The 15572-nt window shown below is 47.4% G+C and overlaps 7 protein-coding genes across 7 annotated transcripts; 5 read left to right on the forward strand and 2 right to left on the reverse strand.

Moving 5' to 3' along the window:
- The first annotated feature begins 434 nt into the window (after window positions 1–434).
- On the forward strand, window positions 435–1987 carry F5147DRAFT_347348 (uncharacterized protein). Its single transcript, XM_041429317.1, has 6 exons — window positions 435–670; window positions 760–822; window positions 879–984; window positions 1038–1099; window positions 1168–1428; window positions 1491–1987. Exons 1-6 carry the CDS (start codon window positions 539–541, stop codon window positions 1602–1604), a joined length of 738 nt encoding a protein of 245 aa, XP_041297624.1. The 5' UTR covers window positions 435–538; the 3' UTR covers window positions 1605–1987.
- Window positions 1988–2522: 535 nt separating this feature from the next.
- Window positions 2523–3960, forward strand: F5147DRAFT_673247 (uncharacterized protein). Its single transcript, XM_041435719.1, has 6 exons — window positions 2523–2769; window positions 2818–2880; window positions 2936–3094; window positions 3148–3471; window positions 3521–3601; window positions 3658–3960. Exons 1-6 carry the CDS (start codon window positions 2608–2610, stop codon window positions 3667–3669), a joined length of 801 nt encoding a protein of 266 aa, XP_041297625.1. The 5' UTR covers window positions 2523–2607; the 3' UTR covers window positions 3670–3960.
- A 2289-nt stretch (window positions 3961–6249) lies between these two features.
- Window positions 6250–8401, forward strand: F5147DRAFT_605175 (Sodium/calcium exchanger protein-domain-containing protein). Its single transcript, XM_041432319.1, has 17 exons — window positions 6250–6582; window positions 6637–6757; window positions 6805–6830; window positions 6881–6938; window positions 6985–7033; window positions 7091–7100; window positions 7148–7169; window positions 7216–7373; window positions 7428–7531; window positions 7585–7628; window positions 7684–7763; window positions 7813–7902; window positions 7952–7998; window positions 8049–8088; window positions 8146–8192; window positions 8247–8314; window positions 8362–8401. Exons 1-17 carry the CDS (start codon window positions 6319–6321, stop codon window positions 8373–8375), a joined length of 1242 nt encoding a protein of 413 aa, XP_041297626.1. The 5' UTR covers window positions 6250–6318; the 3' UTR covers window positions 8376–8401.
- Window positions 8153–10129, reverse strand: F5147DRAFT_673260 (Gtr1/RagA G protein conserved region-domain-containing protein). The gene is made up of 8 exons (XM_041435720.1): window positions 9748–10129; window positions 9640–9695; window positions 9162–9591; window positions 8738–9107; window positions 8580–8681; window positions 8362–8521; window positions 8248–8314; window positions 8153–8193 (listed from the first exon to the last, which is right to left on the reverse strand). The coding sequence occupies exons 1-5, from the start codon at window positions 9757–9759 to the stop codon at window positions 8596–8598; spliced, it is 954 nt and encodes a 317-aa protein (XP_041297627.1). The 5' UTR covers window positions 9760–10129; the 3' UTR covers window positions 8153–8193; window positions 8248–8314; window positions 8362–8521; window positions 8580–8595.
- A 2469-nt stretch (window positions 10130–12598) lies between these two features.
- Window positions 12599–13492, reverse strand: F5147DRAFT_751052 (6,7-dimethyl-8-ribityllumazine synthase). The gene is made up of 2 exons (XM_041440179.1): window positions 13283–13492; window positions 12599–13234 (listed from the first exon to the last, which is right to left on the reverse strand). The coding sequence occupies exons 1-2, from the start codon at window positions 13486–13488 to the stop codon at window positions 12808–12810; spliced, it is 633 nt and encodes a 210-aa protein (XP_041297628.1). The 5' UTR covers window positions 13489–13492; the 3' UTR covers window positions 12599–12807.
- Window positions 13493–13561: 69 nt separating this feature from the next.
- On the forward strand, window positions 13562–14123 carry F5147DRAFT_347538 (uncharacterized protein). The gene is made up of 3 exons (XM_041429318.1): window positions 13562–13683; window positions 13738–13912; window positions 13967–14123. The coding sequence occupies exons 1-3, from the start codon at window positions 13662–13664 to the stop codon at window positions 13998–14000; spliced, it is 231 nt and encodes a 76-aa protein (XP_041297629.1). The 5' UTR covers window positions 13562–13661; the 3' UTR covers window positions 14001–14123.
- Window positions 13876–15531, forward strand: F5147DRAFT_673279 (SRP40, C-terminal domain-containing protein). Its single transcript, XM_041435721.1, has 7 exons — window positions 13876–13912; window positions 13967–13980; window positions 14033–14091; window positions 14143–14384; window positions 14434–15053; window positions 15107–15229; window positions 15285–15531. The coding sequence occupies exons 4-7, from the start codon at window positions 14246–14248 to the stop codon at window positions 15315–15317; spliced, it is 915 nt and encodes a 304-aa protein (XP_041297630.1). The 5' UTR covers window positions 13876–13912; window positions 13967–13980; window positions 14033–14091; window positions 14143–14245; the 3' UTR covers window positions 15318–15531.
- The last annotated feature ends 41 nt before the right edge of the window (window positions 15532–15572 follow it).

Below are 15572 nucleotides of genomic sequence, written 5' to 3' on the forward strand. Positions count from 1 at the left end.
AGCTACTTATAACTTGAGCGCATACCGAGTGATCAATCGATCAACCAGTTAGTTAAGCAGCTAATGCTACGACTAGTAGGTCCGAGTCATGCACATGCTTGGGCCATTGCTTAGCTGCATTCATGATGAGAATCGCTGCCCAAGCTGCAGATTCAACGATGCACTGCGTATATCTTCAACTTCAAGTTTGCCCCAAATGATGATTCTATTCACCAAGTAAAACTTTCTCCCGACTACGCGTTATCTATCTATCGATCCCTCACTGTAGGTGACTCGGACCGCTTTACCAAGTCCACGTTTCTTGGGTCTTGTGCAAGAATGTTCTTGCGACAGGACGAATATCATATTGTCGATATTCCGCCACGGGGCATGTCTGAAGCGGGTCAGTGCACCTCGTCCGTGCACATTGATCCTCACGTGACGCATATCATATCCTTCGGATCTCCCCCTCTTCAACCATCCCTTCCCCCCCACCTGCGTGTCTTTCTTAAGCACTATACTCAGTCACAGTCTAATTTTGTGTTCGCCCCTTGTCGCAATGTGCGCTACTACGAAGAAGTTCTCGACCAAGGCCGCCGAGCCTAGGCCTAGTGCTAAATCTACCCGGGAAGCGACAGTTCCAAAGTCGCGCCATTCTACGACCCATCCCCCTTGGATTGACATGATTACCGTGGGTCACCGTCATTCTAAATACTGCACAAATCTATCTTGGATGATGTACGCTTATCTGTGTTGTGTGAAAATAACCCCTGTCCACAGGAATGTATCACCACGACACCCGATGGAACCCGCCACGGCGTATCGCGTCCAGCGATTAAGAAAGTAAGCACACGATCACTGTTATAGCCTCCTGCATAGTTACGTCTGATGTTCTGTAGTTCATCGACTCAAAGTACCATCTCGAAATAAATCCTTTAGCGTCCAGCCAGCTTAACCGAGCAATCCATCATGGCGCCGATAAAGGGACCTTTGTCCTGCCGAAAGGCGAGCCTCCATTTATCACGGAGCCTTTATTATTTTTACGCGATTCCATATAGGTCCTTCCGGGAAAGTTAAACTTGCCCCTCCCAGTCGGAGGCAGACTGAGGCGGCCAAAGAGGTGTGTCACGCTGGTCTCTTTCTTGCCACCAGTTGCCACTTTACTTCAACTGGCCACTCATTTGGCAGAACGCAAAGCCAGGTTCAAAACGTTCCACCGCTGCCAAAGAAAGTCACGTCATCCCAATCAAGGCAGCTACTAAAACCGCGGCGAAGAAGACGTCTCGTGCCGCGAAGCCGGCGGCTACCACCGTGCCCGCCACACCGCCAAAGTCAAGAACTGCTGAAAATAAATATCACTCCGCTGCAAAGAAAGCTAGGACGACTGGTTCCTCCACTCGCAGGACGGTCGAAAGAAAGACCGCTACTGCACAAGGAACAGCTAAGAAGGTATACGCACAATTACTAATATCAATACGAGTGTTAATCTTTGACACGTGGTGGTTGCTCAGACTGCCACAGGAAGGTCAACTCCATCAAAGATCAGGCGGGGAGCAATCTCCGCGAAGAGGACTACGAGGGCCACAGCTTCGAAGCAGAGGGCCCGGAAGACTTCTCGCAAGTGACGCATGTTATTCATGGTAGGATCGGATTCAATACTTATGTCACTATTGCTCACCTGGTATGGTCATATTGTTAGATTTCAGGCTCTTTCTGGCGAATCATGGCTAACGTCTTGATGTCTCCTCAGAAACACGGTTTTTCTTCTCTGCTTTTTGTCTCATGTTCCAGTTTGTTTTTCGTTCATCTTGCTGTTTTTACCTCTTGGATGTACCTCCGCGACGTGCCACTCATGCTTACCTACGAGTTTTACTTCTAACGAAACATTACGTCCATCTCATTCTATGCCCTATCTTATCGTACGCTATCTACTGTCAGTTGCCCTGGTCTGAGTCCAGTTGTACGTATCATCTGAAACAACAAATGTCAGCCTGGTTGCTCAGGAACATGGAGTTGTGTGAAAGTCGGCCTGACGTCAGAACTTTATACTTGGAATGTGGAGAATTTTCCAAAGCCGGCGATAGTGACAAGTTGGCGTCTGTGACAAACATATCCCGATTTCATGTCAAAATTCATTCATGTATGTATTGTTTGTTTTTTCTATCAAGTACTGGGTCGTTGAACTACCTGAGATCTCTGTATTGTTTTGACATTTAAAATTACTTTCGAAGTATGATATATTTACCTGAAGCTATCTCGTGATCGAGAGTGTTATATTATGTTGGCTGGATGTTGCAAGGCAACCTCATGTTTTTACTGCATGACGCTATATGATGGGATCGGCCTGGGAGGCGCGAGTACAATGGCTGTTCCTGATTTTGATTCCGCTACTTGTGGCAGCCTGTGGCAGTGCTGAATTTCCCATTTTAATAAGGTTTCGGAACGCGTTTTGTTTATCAACAAACAGGCAGACGCGCCCACACGTGACTGAACGCGTTTTGGGTATAAATGTGGATAACTTGACTTGATTGCCTACTCCATCTTTTGTCCCCTCCACGCCCAAATTTTGCGGATTTTGCATTTCATCGTCACACATCTGTTTTACTTAGATCGCACTCAACAGTAGCAATGTCCTCCAACACTTCAGCTTCTCCACCCCCTATTGAGACTCTTCCTGCCTCTTCTTCCAAAACCAAGAAGACAGCGGCAAAGAAACCTGCATCCAAGAAGGCTCCCACAAAAGCTGCTCCAAAGGTCGCCTCCCACCCTTCTTGGAAAGATATCATCAAGGTTTGTCGGTGCAATCGCATCAATACAGTTTAATAACTTTATCATCAGGCGTGCATCACTGCTCACAAGGAGGACGCTCGTAGTGGCGTATCAAGAGCAACTATTAAGAAGGTGGGCATGCATTCCATGTCTGTTTGGTAAAAACTAATATTTGCATGACCTGCAGTTTGCCGAGGAAACCTACCGCCTCGAGGTATCTGGTACAAACTTGTACCAGCTCAACCGTGCTATCGCATCCGGAGTCACGGCGGGCGTCTTTGCCTTACCAAAGGGTCCTTCTGGCAAAGTCAAACTCGCACCTAAAAAGAAGGCATCTGATGATGAGGTATGTGGTAGTAATGACGATCTTGTTTTATAGCGCTCACTCACATGTCTTAGAATTCAAAGCCTGTACCTGTAAAGAAGGCAGTTGTGAAGCCTGCGGCAAAGCCTGCTTCAAAGAAGGCCCCTGCTCCAGTCAAGAAGTCCGATGCTCCAGCCAAGAAGATTGCCACGAAGAAGCCCACCGCCGCATCCAAGGCGAAGAAGCCTGCCTCACAGAAGACCGCCCCAGCTGCCACCAAGAAAGCCGCCACCGCAGCAGCACCGAAGAAGCCTGCCCCAAAGAAGGCTACCGCCGGTGCTCCTACCAAGAAACCCGCCGCGAAATCAGCTGCACCTGCTAAAAAGGCATCCAGCGCGAAGACGTCAGAGAAGAAGAAGGTAGGCTAACGAGTTGAGTTTATGTTTGATCAAGCTCACTTTACCCTAGGTTGCAGCCAAGGCTGCAGCTACCAAGGCCGCCAAGAAGCCTACCTCGAAAGCAAAGCCAACTTCATCACGAACCAGAAAGGTAAGCTCTTGTGCTGGTCTGTTTGCTTATCAGAATTCATATCGTCGCTTTCCCAGGTTTCTGCTTAATGATATCCTGTACCACATTGTCTAGACTCGGTTTCTTTTCCATCTGGTGTGACATTAGCGTGCTCCTGTATTTTTGATACCTACTTTATTCGTGTACAACTACTAGTATTGCATATCATTTCATTGAGACTAGTGACAACTCACTTGAGTTACAATTTCCTTGCTGAAGCCAGATTAAAGGGGTAGTATTCACTAGTGATAGTCAGGCTCATAGTTAGTATATGCCCTCTGGTCTCTAGATGCGATCTGTAACCTTAGCGTGAAGATCAATCAAAACTGTTCATTGGTCAAGTGTTGAAAGTTGCATTAGTAGTGGGCTACCTAGGTCACGAACGGGTAGCCGTTCTTTCTCCCTTCTGATTTTCTCGACCTATGTGAATGTCACGATGGTGACTCTCCATCATGAGCCATCTCAGGTGATACCTCCAGCGTGGCTTTGCATTTCTTTCCTACGAGAACGCCCTATGATAATGAGTGACCTCATTTTGAAACCCTTCGTTCTGCGAGAGCTAAAATCGAATTGTGAGAATCAGAGTATCTGGAAGAACTGGAAGTGCACTAACAATTACTACTTTGCGCTGAAGATCTCGGCGATATAAACGACCATCTGGACCTGTAAAAACGTACTTCTTGCCAAAGTTTCAAAATTCACAAAGATGGTCCTAAACTCGTGGTAGGTTGCCTTGACGAGCAGCCCCTAGCTGGAATGAAATTCTTTGGAGTCTTTACTTCAGTTCCACGCAAACGATCATGACCCCGTCGTCGTAGTGCAGTCAAATGGTAAATCATTTGTATTTGCTGGTTGGTGATGACGGTCTTGCGAACGTCTTCAGTCGAGAGAGTGAATGTAATCGTGGGGGTGTCTGTGGTTTAGCTGACTGCGCACATGCCTTGACCTTTTAAAGGATGAGATCTAGCCTCTGTCACCGCCGAGACTGAGGATATCGCACCGCCTCCAGATTGGTCGAGTGATAGTGCTTCGCACGTATAAGCAGGCGATGCTTGTCTTCAGAAAAATAATGTGTGTACATACGGACGCTTCTCCAGGAGCCCGAACTTTAAAGGCGAATGGCTTGTGATGGTATCTCAAGGCGATGCTAGAAAGGGACTAGCCAAGAAGGTGACGACAATTGAGCAAGGCACAGGTTACCCAGACCTACATCTAAGTTCTTAGTTAGGGTTGCTGCGGTCGTCCATAATTATAAATCGTTAGCGCGGCTGCGGTCAAGCTGTGCGACATGAGAGTAAGGACTTACCTTTCCGCGAATGGAACATCGTTGGTAAGTATCAGGTCCGAACATAGTCATGTGTCAAATGAGTGAGTAATGGGCTGGTGTGCACATTGTCGTGCGGGACCGGCCGTTCTGGCATGGAAAGAAGCTGACAAACTTTCTAGATTCTGAAAACGAACGTTCCTTTTTCAAATCTCAGGGGTCAGAAACCTAATCTGCTTCTGCATACATATAGCCTAGTAATACATAGTTGCGGTTCGAGGGAACTGCTCAAACTCACCGTCGCTGGCTAAAGGAATGATCGATTCAAATAGCTAATCATAACACTACACCTTCCGGAATGTGCAGATCAAAACAGACTTGCCGCCCAGGATTTCGTCATCTTCCCGCAGACTGTAAGTATTAGTACTTGTAGGAAAAGCTTCTTACCACAAAGGGTATCGATCATAACACAGCACTGAGCTCCTCGACTCCGTTTCATGGATCACCGGCACCCCCCGAGGCCGCGGCTCTTCTCGAGGCACTTCCAGACCTTCTTAACGTAGATGAACGTCATGGTGACGGTATCTATGTATCATATGAGCCGCTTAAGGTGATACTTTCCAGCATGGCATTACGGTTCCTTCCTATAATTCCGAGAGTCGCTCTATGAAAATGAGGGTGAAATTCGAGTCGTCATGCGAGAAACGGAGCATAACAAAGTGAAAGTGTACTCGCAACTAGTACCACTTTGGACTCGAGGTCCCAGCGATAGGGACGGCCGCTATCCGGTCCTGTGGAGACGCGCTTTCTACCAGAATTTTATGATGACGGCCCGGATTACTCACCGACCCCATCAGGATAGACCTCTCTTCGGAATGAACTCCTTGGTCTGCCACAAAAACGAAACTTTGAGGTAGTAGTAAATGCGTGCCACTCGATCTCTCCCAAGACATCGAACTGGTCATGCATATCATACGTCGTCATTCGGCTTGATTTTCTTGATGGTCGTAGTGCGGATGCCGACTAGTAGTTAACTCGATCTGAACGGAATGTTTGTCTTGTAAACGATTTGTCCTTGCTCGTTGGTGATGACGGCATTGCGAGCACGTTGGGTAAAGTGAGCGAAATTATCGTGGGTATCTGCAACTGTCGCTGTCGTCCCTGCGCTGCATGCATATACCAGCTGATAACGAGTTGCATCGCTTCAGGCGCTAACTACACAATGGGGCGCAATGCCAGCGCTCCGCCACTGAGTCAAGTAAAGGCAAAGGATCGACCGAAGGCTTCCAAAAGAACGATGCTGACATCGCCAAGTCTCTGCTTATGGCATGAATATATTTGAATAGTGCAACACAGGCCAGTGCACACTTATATAAGTAATTTCTTGCAGAACATTCCAAATTCACAACGTGAAACACTTTCCACCCAATCATCCATGACCAGTTCAGAATCCTCACCGCTACTCGAGAACGGCGGTTTCTCAGGCCATAGAAATGTTTCTTTGACTCGTCGCGTTGTCAATTTCATGAAAGGCGAGGATGAGCCGTCATGGGGAGAATCTTTCAAGTTCTTTTTTTTTGGGACATGGTTCAATATCCTACTCGTATTCATACCCTTGAGCTTCATATCTCACAACTTGGACTGGGATGCTGGCCTTATATTTTTGTTCAGCTTTATGGCTATCGTTCCCTTGGCTAAGGTGATAACCACCCCTAATCATAAATTATCGGAAGACTGACATTGTCGTTTTTAGTTGCTGGGCGAGGCTACAGATCAACTGTCTATTAAATTAGGACAGACTATGTCAGGTCTCCTTAATGCATCCTTTGGGAATGCCGTAGAAATTATCGTCGGCGTTGCTGCTTTACTCAACGGTTTGTCCAACACCCTATAGTTGTTTGTAAACTCACGATGTTACTAGGCCAACTGCGAATCGTCCAGACATCTGTGAGTATCTTCATAGGGCCTCTGATTGCGACATATTGATGTTGGCCTAGATGCTTGGATCGATCTTATCAAACATACTACTCGTCCTCGGTTGTTCGTTTCTTGCCGGTAAGGAGCCTCTGTTTCTGAAGGAGAGTGTGCTCACTTGGCATAGGTGGATTATATCATAAAGAAGGAATTTTCAATGGTACTGGGGCTCAGGCGTGCGTTCTATGATTTTCTTCCCTTTGAACCCTTTGTTGAATTACAATGATGTTTAGATCTGCCTCCGTAAGTTACCTGCCCTATCCGTCGCCATGATAACTGACCAAGCCAAGCTTATGACTCTATCGTGCATCAGTACGAATATTTTCTCCGACTTGAAAGTTTTGCTAATATTTCATAGCGCTTGTTATTCCTGCGGCCTATGCAAGTACCACAGAAGCTGGAATGGAGAATTATTGCGACGATGCTTCTGAATGTCCTACTGCGGGTCTACTCTTGATTTCCAGAGGAACTGCCATGTTGCTCCTGGGAGTCTACTGTGCCTACATCTGGTTTCAGGCATGTTCTAATCTTTTTCTCTTGCTTTCCTAATGTACTCATCCAAGCGTTCAGTTAAAATCCCACCCCAAACTCTTCATTGCGCCTACGGATGAATCAAACAATGAGGAACCGGAGGAAACAGTACCTCGTATGGGAACAGCCGCTGCCGGTGTTGCGTAAGTTTGGTTTTATCATTTGTTACATTCAACACTTATCCTTATTCCTCAAGACTTTTATCGGTAACTGTGGTCATCGCATTTTGTGCTGAGTATCGTAAGTCTACCACTCTGTTCCCTTGGTCTAATGTCCGATTGTTCAATCGTGTCAGTGGTTTCCTCCATTGAAGAAACTGCAGTGCGCTATTCCATCCCGAAGGTTTTCATCGGTGTTGTCTTGTTGCCGATTGTGGTATGTTTCAAGCTGTATTTGGTCAACTGTCTCTCAACATCGTCTGTAGGGCAATGCTGCAGAACACGTCACTTCAGTCTGGATGGCAATGAAGAATAAATACGAGCTCACCATCACCATCTGCATTGGGAGTTCAATTGTAAGTGTAGATTTATAGTAAGCTTGTGATTGTGCTGACTGTGGAACAGCAAATTGCCTGTTTTGTAGTGCCACTTCTTGTGATCGTCGGTTGGATGTATGATCATGTATTGCATCTCGGGAGGCGTGCTCACTTTTTTTGTTTAGAGTCGGTCAACCTTTGACGTTGCACTTCCACAACTTCGAGGTCTGTTTGTTCAGAGCATATTCCGCATGATCATATAAGTATCTGACGAATTTTCAGACGATCGTTCTTTTTGTATCTGTCTTCCTTGTCAACCTATTAATCATGTCAGTTTCCCTCATATATATCAGTCCCATCGAAACTGAACTCACCTGTTTCAGGGACGGAAGATCGAATTATATGGAAGGTCTCATGCTCCTTACCCTCTATTTGGTCATCGCCATTGCATGTGAGTCGCGCCTCGAACCCTTTAATCACATTCTGACTGTATTATAGTTTGGGTAACCTGAGATACTATTCATGATCGTGATTATTGGCGGCCAATATTTCCTGACGCCTCTCCCTACAGCTCTCTCCTAAGTCCCTTTGACGGCGGGGGGTCAAAGCAGCTACCAACAAACTGATTTCTGTGCCACCTATTTCTTTATGTGCCACCCTATTTAGGCATCACTTAAGCATATGTAGTAAATTATCGAAGGGAAATCAATAATAACCCGCAAATGTGGACCTTCACTTTTCTGAGATGAGGCTGTCTCCCTGAAGTTCTTCGAATTTCTTGCGCGCCATACAGATGTTCATCTTAATGGCTGCCGTCTCTGTATGTGTGAATGTGAGTGAGCTGAAGCCGACCATTTAGTAGCAACCGACTGACCGATAACTGGGTCATGGACTACAACCAACACGTAGGTATTTTTGGTCATTTCATCAAGCACAGCAGTGAACTCTGCCAGTTCCATTTCAAGCGAGCGGAATTCCTCCCTGAGCCGTGAGCATGACTGTTTGAAGGCTTTGATGAGTTCTGAAGTCCTTTCATATCGCTTTGGATCCAGTGCGTGAAGGACAACAGGGCCGGAGGGGAAAGCATCGGAGGAGTCCGTTCGCGAAGACGTTGCGATGACGAGGAAGGTGGTGCGTTCAAATAATATCACCTCAGTCGCACTGCAAGCTTCAGCGAAGATACGGAGGTGTTTCGAGAGGTTACGAGCGTTGGGAATTAACGTGTTCACAATATTTGACCATGCCTTGTGCAAAACTTAGTGGTGAATCGGTCTCAGAAAAAGAGGAGTTCACGATACTTTGTAAAGACTCTCATCATAGATACTCGTCCCAAACACCTTCACTGATGTCTCGCCGCTGGCTTTCTCAAGTTCTGCCGCCTTGCGTTGCACGACCGCATTCCGTTCGGTATCCCTCACCAGGTCTATTTTGTGCACCAAGAGAAACACGTTGGCGTCCTTGCTGAACTGCGATAATCCATCCAGGCAATCTCGATAATACTCTAGATCCTTCTCCATTTCACGGGACTCGACGTCGAAGACATAAATCATGACCCCGACGTGCGAGAAGATGACTGAGCGTTGCGTACTCAAGTATGAATCCATGAATGCATCTTGTCCACCACAATCCCAAAGATTGAGAATGAGATCGCCCAGGAAGCGGACATGATTCTGCTCGACGTCAATTGTTGCGCCAAGACGTGAGGTGAGGGACGCTGGGTTGTTGGAGCTGAGGAGCGTTGAGCTTGTCCAAGTGAGGCTGATGGTGGTATCTTACAATATCATAGACCGCATGGAAGTCTTTCCACTACCAGACGCTCCCATTAATAGTACCTAAAGTTGCACAATGACTATCCTGCGCGGCAGACGTAAGAGCTTTGCCCACTTTTTTCTTCATCTCGAAGCGATATTACTTGGCGAGTTGATGGTATTCCGCTATAATCAGTGGCACCCCACAAAAGTCGAGCAAACGTCACATAGGCCGGTTTCAAAGTCAGCTCGGCAAGTCAAGCAGGTCTATAGCATTGAGCATGAGGTGAGCAAGTACAGTATTGACTTGTACATATGTCTAGACTCCGAGGGGCCATTAAACATAGTTATAAAGGATGCACTGAGCAAGGAGGATCTGGATTCTGCCAGCGAATTGGCGGAAGTCGAGAGGATGAAGAAACAGGGCTTGCCGGACGTTTGGTGCCGGTTCCTTCCGTGCCTCCAGGAACCGGCACCTTTCGCATTACGCTCGGTCTGAATGACAACAAGTTACAACACTGACTCAGAATTTCTTTATTGGTCAATTCCATATCCGTCGATTGAAAGCGTCACTACGTCTGTAAAACCCACTTGGGCTTGTAGTCCGGCAAGATGTTCTTCGCTTGCTCCACTTTCCGTGCCCACTCAACTTCCTCGCGTCTCAGGAGCTCCAAGAGTTGGGTATACTGACGAACACGAGACTGCGCTACTGCATAACTTGCGTACACCGTATTGATGGTGAACTCGATGAACAGCCTGTCCTGTCCATCTTCGTTCAAATCAACGTCATCGAGCCCCATCTGGTAAATCACCCTTAGTGCTGGGTGAAGCGAGGAAACCCGCGTACGTACCAAATACGCCTGGAACTCCCGGTTGCGTCGAGCTGTGTCTAACTTCGAAGAGCAATCCAGTTCCGCAGGCATGCTGGACTTGTCGCATCCATGAACACAGCAGGAAAGATGTTGGGTAGTGACAGGGATATTGGATAGAGTTGACATGTTTTAAAAGTTGATAACGACCTTGTAGGTTGAAATCAAACGTCCTGAATGAGTTATTCATGCCCTTATGAGAGGGTTTTAATCGGAGTAATGCGGTATCTTAATACCTCCCAGTCGAATAGTGTCATCCGCCGAACCTGTTACGATGAGTTCCGTTCGGCGAGAGCACGACTGAGTGTACCGAGTCAGTATGCCCCTTCAAGGGCTCACAGACAGGCTCCCATCCCATAGCTGGAAAGTGTTATCCTGAGCACCAGTTGCGATGCGAGTCCTATCTGGAGAGAACGAGACTGACCTAACCCGACCAGTGTGCCCCAGTAAGGGTCTATCAACTGGCTGCCGTGTTGCTGCATCCCACAGTCGAATAGGGGTATCCGTCGAACATGCGAGTTCCGTTCGGCGAGAACGTGACTGAGTGAACCAACCCAGTATGCCCCAATAAGGGTTCACCAACAGGCTGCATTGCTACATCCCACAACCGCACAGTCCTATCGTCCGAGCTAGACGCGAGGCGTGGCCCATCCGGCGAGAATGAAACTGAGCGAACTGAGCGAGTGTGCCCCAGCAAGGGCTCGCCTACTAGCTGCCCCGTTAATATATCCCACAGGCGCACAGTGCAATCACGCGATCCAGTCGCAATGAGAGTCCCATCCGGCGAGAACGAAACTGAGTTAACTCCAGCAGTGTGCCCGGTAATCACAGTTTGCGTAGCCATCCAGTTGAGATCACGTCCAGATGCCAGACGAAGAGAGTCGGGAAACCATGCAGAAAACATTTTGGATAGTGCAGAGTTGACAGGCGAGAATGGCAATGCTGATATGCCGCCGAAGACTTCAATAAATCTCTGCACATCGATTGCAGCGGACGAGGCTTCTTCCTACCCGGTCTCACTCTGTAATTGCGATTCCGTGTTAGGGAGCATGTTATCTGCACTCGATAACCATGTGCTCACCTTCAACCACTTGGCAATAAGCGGAAGAACGGGGACTGAGCCCCTGAGCGCATTGATAAGGCAGAGTGCCTCGAGCCAAAAGAACAGTTGTTCATGTTCGAAGAATGATTTTATTTCTTTGACGAGGTCTGGATTGAAGTCAGTTGCTTGCACGTGGACAGGCCAAAATCGGCAGGCATAGGATAGATGTGGCGGGATGCACTTTTCAACTCGTTCGCGCAGACCGGGATCTTCGGAGTTGGGAAGATACGATGATTTCAAATCGCAGACATTGAAGGATAATTGATGTTCCATCACTTGGAGCGATGCGAAAGCAAGGTCTCGTTGTACCTTGGACATGTCAACACAGAAATCTCCACTGCATTTACGGTCTGTAAGGAAATCGCAGAAGGAGGTATGAAGGGGTCGGATGAGGGTGGATGAGTCGGTGATGCCGCTGAGGAGGGATCCCATATGCTCGACAATGACTTGCACCTCATAATGCTAGCTTTTGTCTGGAAAATGGTCCCGCATCACATTCAAGGACTCCAAAGAGAGGGGTTCAGCTGCGCCAAGGATTTGTCCCATCACAGAACGAAATCTCGCTAGCTGTTTGTGCTGAGACGCGGAGTACGTAGATTTATCCTTTTGCATAACTCCTGTCAAGATGACGTGATACATATCATACAACAAGTTTTCCCACTCGGCAGGATCATGGGACGTGACAAGACTAAAGCACTCCATCGGAGATAGACCAGGGGATTCTTTGATGTATGTGTAGGCGAGACGCGCCCACTCAAAAAGCCCACTGGCTTTTTCAGCGAGGGTTGTGAATTATCTGTTCTCCAAATGCCCTTTCAGTTCCTTCGACACGTAAGTGCGGATGTCGCGCTCTGCGGTGGCTGATGAAATGTCGTCCATGAACATCCGTCGAATATGCTGAGCACCTGAGAGCTCAACTTCAATGTCGCGAAGCGGGCGAGAGGTCACGATGATTCGGAAGTTGGCTGGGAGTTCAGTGATTGGTTGAACGCCTAGTTTACCCGCAAGAATGTGGAGAATGCGAAGCCGCGTCTCAACTGCGCCACTTTCATCTAGTGCGCCTATCACGATGACGACAGGTCTTACCATTGACCCTGAGGGCTTCCCGAGTGGTTTCATCAGAAGCTTGTATGACTTTATATTCCAATATAACATTTTCTATATATGATCATATATCGGGATATATGACAATATCTGCGGCTCACCAGTCCTCTGATGGTCCATATCAGAGAAATTTCCCTTCAGCCCATCGTTTGCTCTGTGTCCCCATTTCCACTGCTGCAAGTCCCCAATCCTCGCCGTGATTGTGACCCTTCTCTGCCCCTCTGCCGAGACCAGCTCGGTCTAATGCTTGGTCCTCTGTGAGTGCTGTTAGGACGCCGAAAATCACAGGGACACCTGTGTCAATCTGGATTCTCATGAGAGCGTGAGAAACGCTGTCGCAGATATACTCAAAGTGCATCGTAGAGCCCTTTATCAAGACACCGATGGCCACTACTGCATCAAATGGAGCGTTTGGCATGTCGGCAAGTGTTGGAGTGGGTGCAGAAGGTTCCTTGTTGGGTGGAAGTGACGCCGAGGAACCACCGAAGTTTAATCCAAGCAGATCACCAGACGATGTGGCCGCTTGAACATGAGATCCTGCAATGACTCTATAGAATAGCTGAGCCGCTGTATAAGATGGAAAAGCTGATACGTACTTCGAGCATGCGAAAGGAAGTTCAAAACTACCAGGGACAGACTGGACAATGATGTTGGAGTCCTTAACCCCGCATGCTTTCAGCTTGTTGATTGTGCCCGCCACGAGTGATTCAATGACAGTCTTGTTCCATCGCGCATGCACGATGGCGATGCGTAAACTAGAACCATCGAATTGAGCGCTGGATGGACCCTTGATTGAACTCATGGTTGACGACATGGCCCGGGAAGGGGATACAAATGAGGTAACTTGATATCGTATTTGACATTGTTTATGCACCTCTCTAAATTTTGTATGTAGTACACTTTCAAGTTCGTGACAGCGGGAGTCTCACTCTTGTCTCCTCAACTCATCACAAGTTGTTGGCCATACTCGTAGTGATGTCGGACGCGAATCTTGCAGGTAGGCACATTGCCACAATAGTACATATGAGGAACTGAAAAAAGTCGCTCGCAGTGACATATTCTCTAATCTATGCGTTTCTGAAACAGCAGTCCCAGACAAAAGCAGCTGATGCTGTAAAGAAAGCTGCAAGGAACATAATTGTCCTAAAGGATGATTTGCAGCTCAAGGGTTCATCCTTGGATGAGATAGTTAAGCAATGGAAGGAGTCGCATACTAACGACAGTTCGTGAGTGTTTACTTTCCCCGTGTACTATTCTTTTACTCAAGCACAAGAATACAGTTCTGACTCTAACTGTGTGTATTTATGTCGCTAGTCGTACGAGCTCTATTGCTAAGTGTGATATAGCTTCAGATGATTCCTCTGATGGTGCGTTATCCCAATCATGCACAAACGGGCCCCGATATGTAATTCTGGACAGATTCCTCGACAAGTTCTAGTTCTGATTCCAGTTCCAGTTCATCCGATTCAACGTATGTTCCTGAGATGTATAATTTATTTTGCTCATAAGTCAGCCTAAAGTTCAGGGGATGATGCAGGCATGTATGTCTTGTTATTATCATGTATTGCCGCCTCACGACCACAGATTCATCATCAAGTGAAAGCGAGGGCGACAGTAAAAAAGGAACTCAGGCCTGTAAAAAGGTGCCTGAAACTCTCTCATGTGGAGACCGCGAAACGAGTGCTACCCTGTCCTCTGGTATGCTCCCATCATCAGCGTCAGCTTTATCAGTACTGACCTGTCAAAGATGCCAAGGTTCCTGAAGTGAAGTCTAAAGTCACCAAAAAGAAACCTTCAGTCAAGGGAAGCTCGAGCTCAGGGTCTGATTCTGATTCTGATGACTCCACGACTGATTCTGCGTCCGACAAAAAGCTAGCCCGCAAAGGCACCCAAAAAAAGGATCTTAATTCATCGGATTCCAGCTCCAGCTCCTCTAGCTCCAACTCCAGTTCCTCTAGCTCCGACTCCAGTTCCTCTGACTCCGAGTCTACATCGTCCGACTCCGAGTCCACTACCTCGAGTTCTGAGTCTGAGTCTGAAGCCGAGATCACTCCCATCTCTGGCAAGGTTCCTGTCGGACGTGGCGTCGCGTCCTCTAAATCTAGGGCCAATACGGGCGTCGCATCAATCCCCAAAGAGGAAATGCAGGTAACAAAAAAGCGAAAGACATCTGAGTCTGGAGCTGCTGTAGTCACTGCTGTAGTGTCAACACATCCTACCGATGATGTGCAAGTTTCAGCGAAGGTCAGAAATATCCAGAAAAATGGTAATGGCAAACCCCCACGAAACGTGAATGAGCGATTTTCGAGGATAAAACCCCAAAATATACCTGCGGAACAACTTCTAGACAACGGGTACGAAGCAAAGGTGAGGTGTATCTTTGGTCCACCTGCGAGACCTAACCCTCTTTCTTCGTACAGGGTGGCGTCACTAATGACTATGGCAATCGTGCACACCAGGACTTGATTGTCACGCGGGGTGCAGGATTCAGGAAGGAGAAAAACAAGAAGAAGAGAGGTTCATATCGCGGTGGAGAAATCACTGTGAGCATGTTCTTTCTTCGGTGCTGATATGATCATCGCCTGATTGGTGTGGCAGTTGCAAAGTCACAGCATCAAGTTCACAGATTAGACACATGTATGGTCGGATATACATCGCATAAGTTACATTCGCCTCTCCCCCCATTTGCATTCTCCTCACTCCTCACTAATACACTATGCCAATCGCTTCACATTCGTGCAACATAGTAGTAAACCGTACGTAGCAGATTACATTAGGCGGAGTCGATATGGAATATAAGTCGGATTTAATCCGATATCGTTCTATGTACTGGCTTTGATTGTGCACATTTTGCTCAAGGCTCGTCGCAACTGTGGTGTAAAATGG

Source organism: Suillus discolor, assembly GCF_016758755.1.
Source record: "Suillus discolor strain FC423 chromosome Unknown F5147scaffold_6, whole genome shotgun sequence".
Taxonomy (NCBI): Eukaryota; Fungi; Basidiomycota; class Agaricomycetes; order Boletales; family Suillaceae; genus Suillus; species Suillus discolor.

Excerpts from the sequence above, each read along its gene's own strand:
- F5147DRAFT_347348 (XM_041429317.1), top strand. The coding sequence starts at position 539 with ATGTGCGCTACTACGAAGAAGTTCTCGACCAAGGCCGCCGAGCCTAGG. Across the intron at positions 823-878 it reads CGCGTCCAGCGATTAAGAAA|TTCATCGACTCAAAGTACCA; the intron begins GTAAGCACACGA and ends GATGTTCTGTAG. Across the intron at positions 985-1,037 it reads GACCTTTGTCCTGCCGAAAG|GTCCTTCCGGGAAAGTTAAA; the intron begins GCGAGCCTCCAT and ends GATTCCATATAG.
- F5147DRAFT_673247 (XM_041435719.1), top strand. The coding sequence starts at position 2,608 with ATGTCCTCCAACACTTCAGCTTCTCCACCCCCTATTGAGACTCTTCCT. Across the intron at positions 2,770-2,817 it reads CTTGGAAAGATATCATCAAG|GCGTGCATCACTGCTCACAA; the intron begins GTTTGTCGGTGC and ends CTTTATCATCAG. Across the intron at positions 2,881-2,935 it reads CAAGAGCAACTATTAAGAAG|TTTGCCGAGGAAACCTACCG; the intron begins GTGGGCATGCAT and ends CATGACCTGCAG.
- F5147DRAFT_605175 (XM_041432319.1), top strand. The coding sequence starts at position 6,319 with ATGACCAGTTCAGAATCCTCACCGCTACTCGAGAACGGCGGTTTCTCA. Across the intron at positions 7,532-7,584 it reads ACAGCCGCTGCCGGTGTTGC|ACTTTTATCGGTAACTGTGG; the intron begins GTAAGTTTGGTT and ends TTATTCCTCAAG. Across the intron at positions 7,764-7,812 it reads TTGTCTTGTTGCCGATTGTG|GGCAATGCTGCAGAACACGT; the intron begins GTATGTTTCAAG and ends CATCGTCTGTAG.
- F5147DRAFT_673260 (XM_041435720.1), bottom strand. Across the intron at positions 9,592-9,639 it reads TCCATGCGGTCTATGATATT|CTCCAACAACCCAGCGTCCC; the intron begins GTAAGATACCAC and ends AACGCTCCTCAG. Across the intron at positions 9,108-9,161 it reads ATGATGAGAGTCTTTACAAA|GCATGGTCAAATATTGTGAA; the intron begins GTATCGTGAACT and ends GTTTTGCACAAG.
- F5147DRAFT_751052 (XM_041440179.1), bottom strand. The coding sequence starts at position 13,488 with ATGAGTTCAATCAAGGGTCCATCCAGCGCTCAATTCGATGGTTCTAGT. Across the intron at positions 13,235-13,282 it reads CTTCCTTTCGCATGCTCGAA|AGTCATTGCAGGATCTCATG; the intron begins GTACGTATCAGC and ends GCTATTCTATAG.
- F5147DRAFT_347538 (XM_041429318.1), top strand. The coding sequence starts at position 13,662 with ATGTCGGACGCGAATCTTGCAG. Across the intron at positions 13,684-13,737 it reads GTCGGACGCGAATCTTGCAG|TGACATATTCTCTAATCTAT; the intron begins GTAGGCACATTG and ends AGTCGCTCGCAG. Across the intron at positions 13,913-13,966 it reads TCGCATACTAACGACAGTTC|TTCTGACTCTAACTGTGTGT; the intron begins GTGAGTGTTTAC and ends ACAAGAATACAG.
- F5147DRAFT_673279 (XM_041435721.1), top strand. The coding sequence starts at position 14,246 with ATGTATTGCCGCCTCACGACCACAGATTCATCATCAAGTGAAAGCGAG. Across the intron at positions 15,054-15,106 it reads ACAACGGGTACGAAGCAAAG|GGTGGCGTCACTAATGACTA; the intron begins GTGAGGTGTATC and ends TTCTTCGTACAG. Across the intron at positions 15,230-15,284 it reads ATCGCGGTGGAGAAATCACT|TTGCAAAGTCACAGCATCAA; the intron begins GTGAGCATGTTC and ends TTGGTGTGGCAG.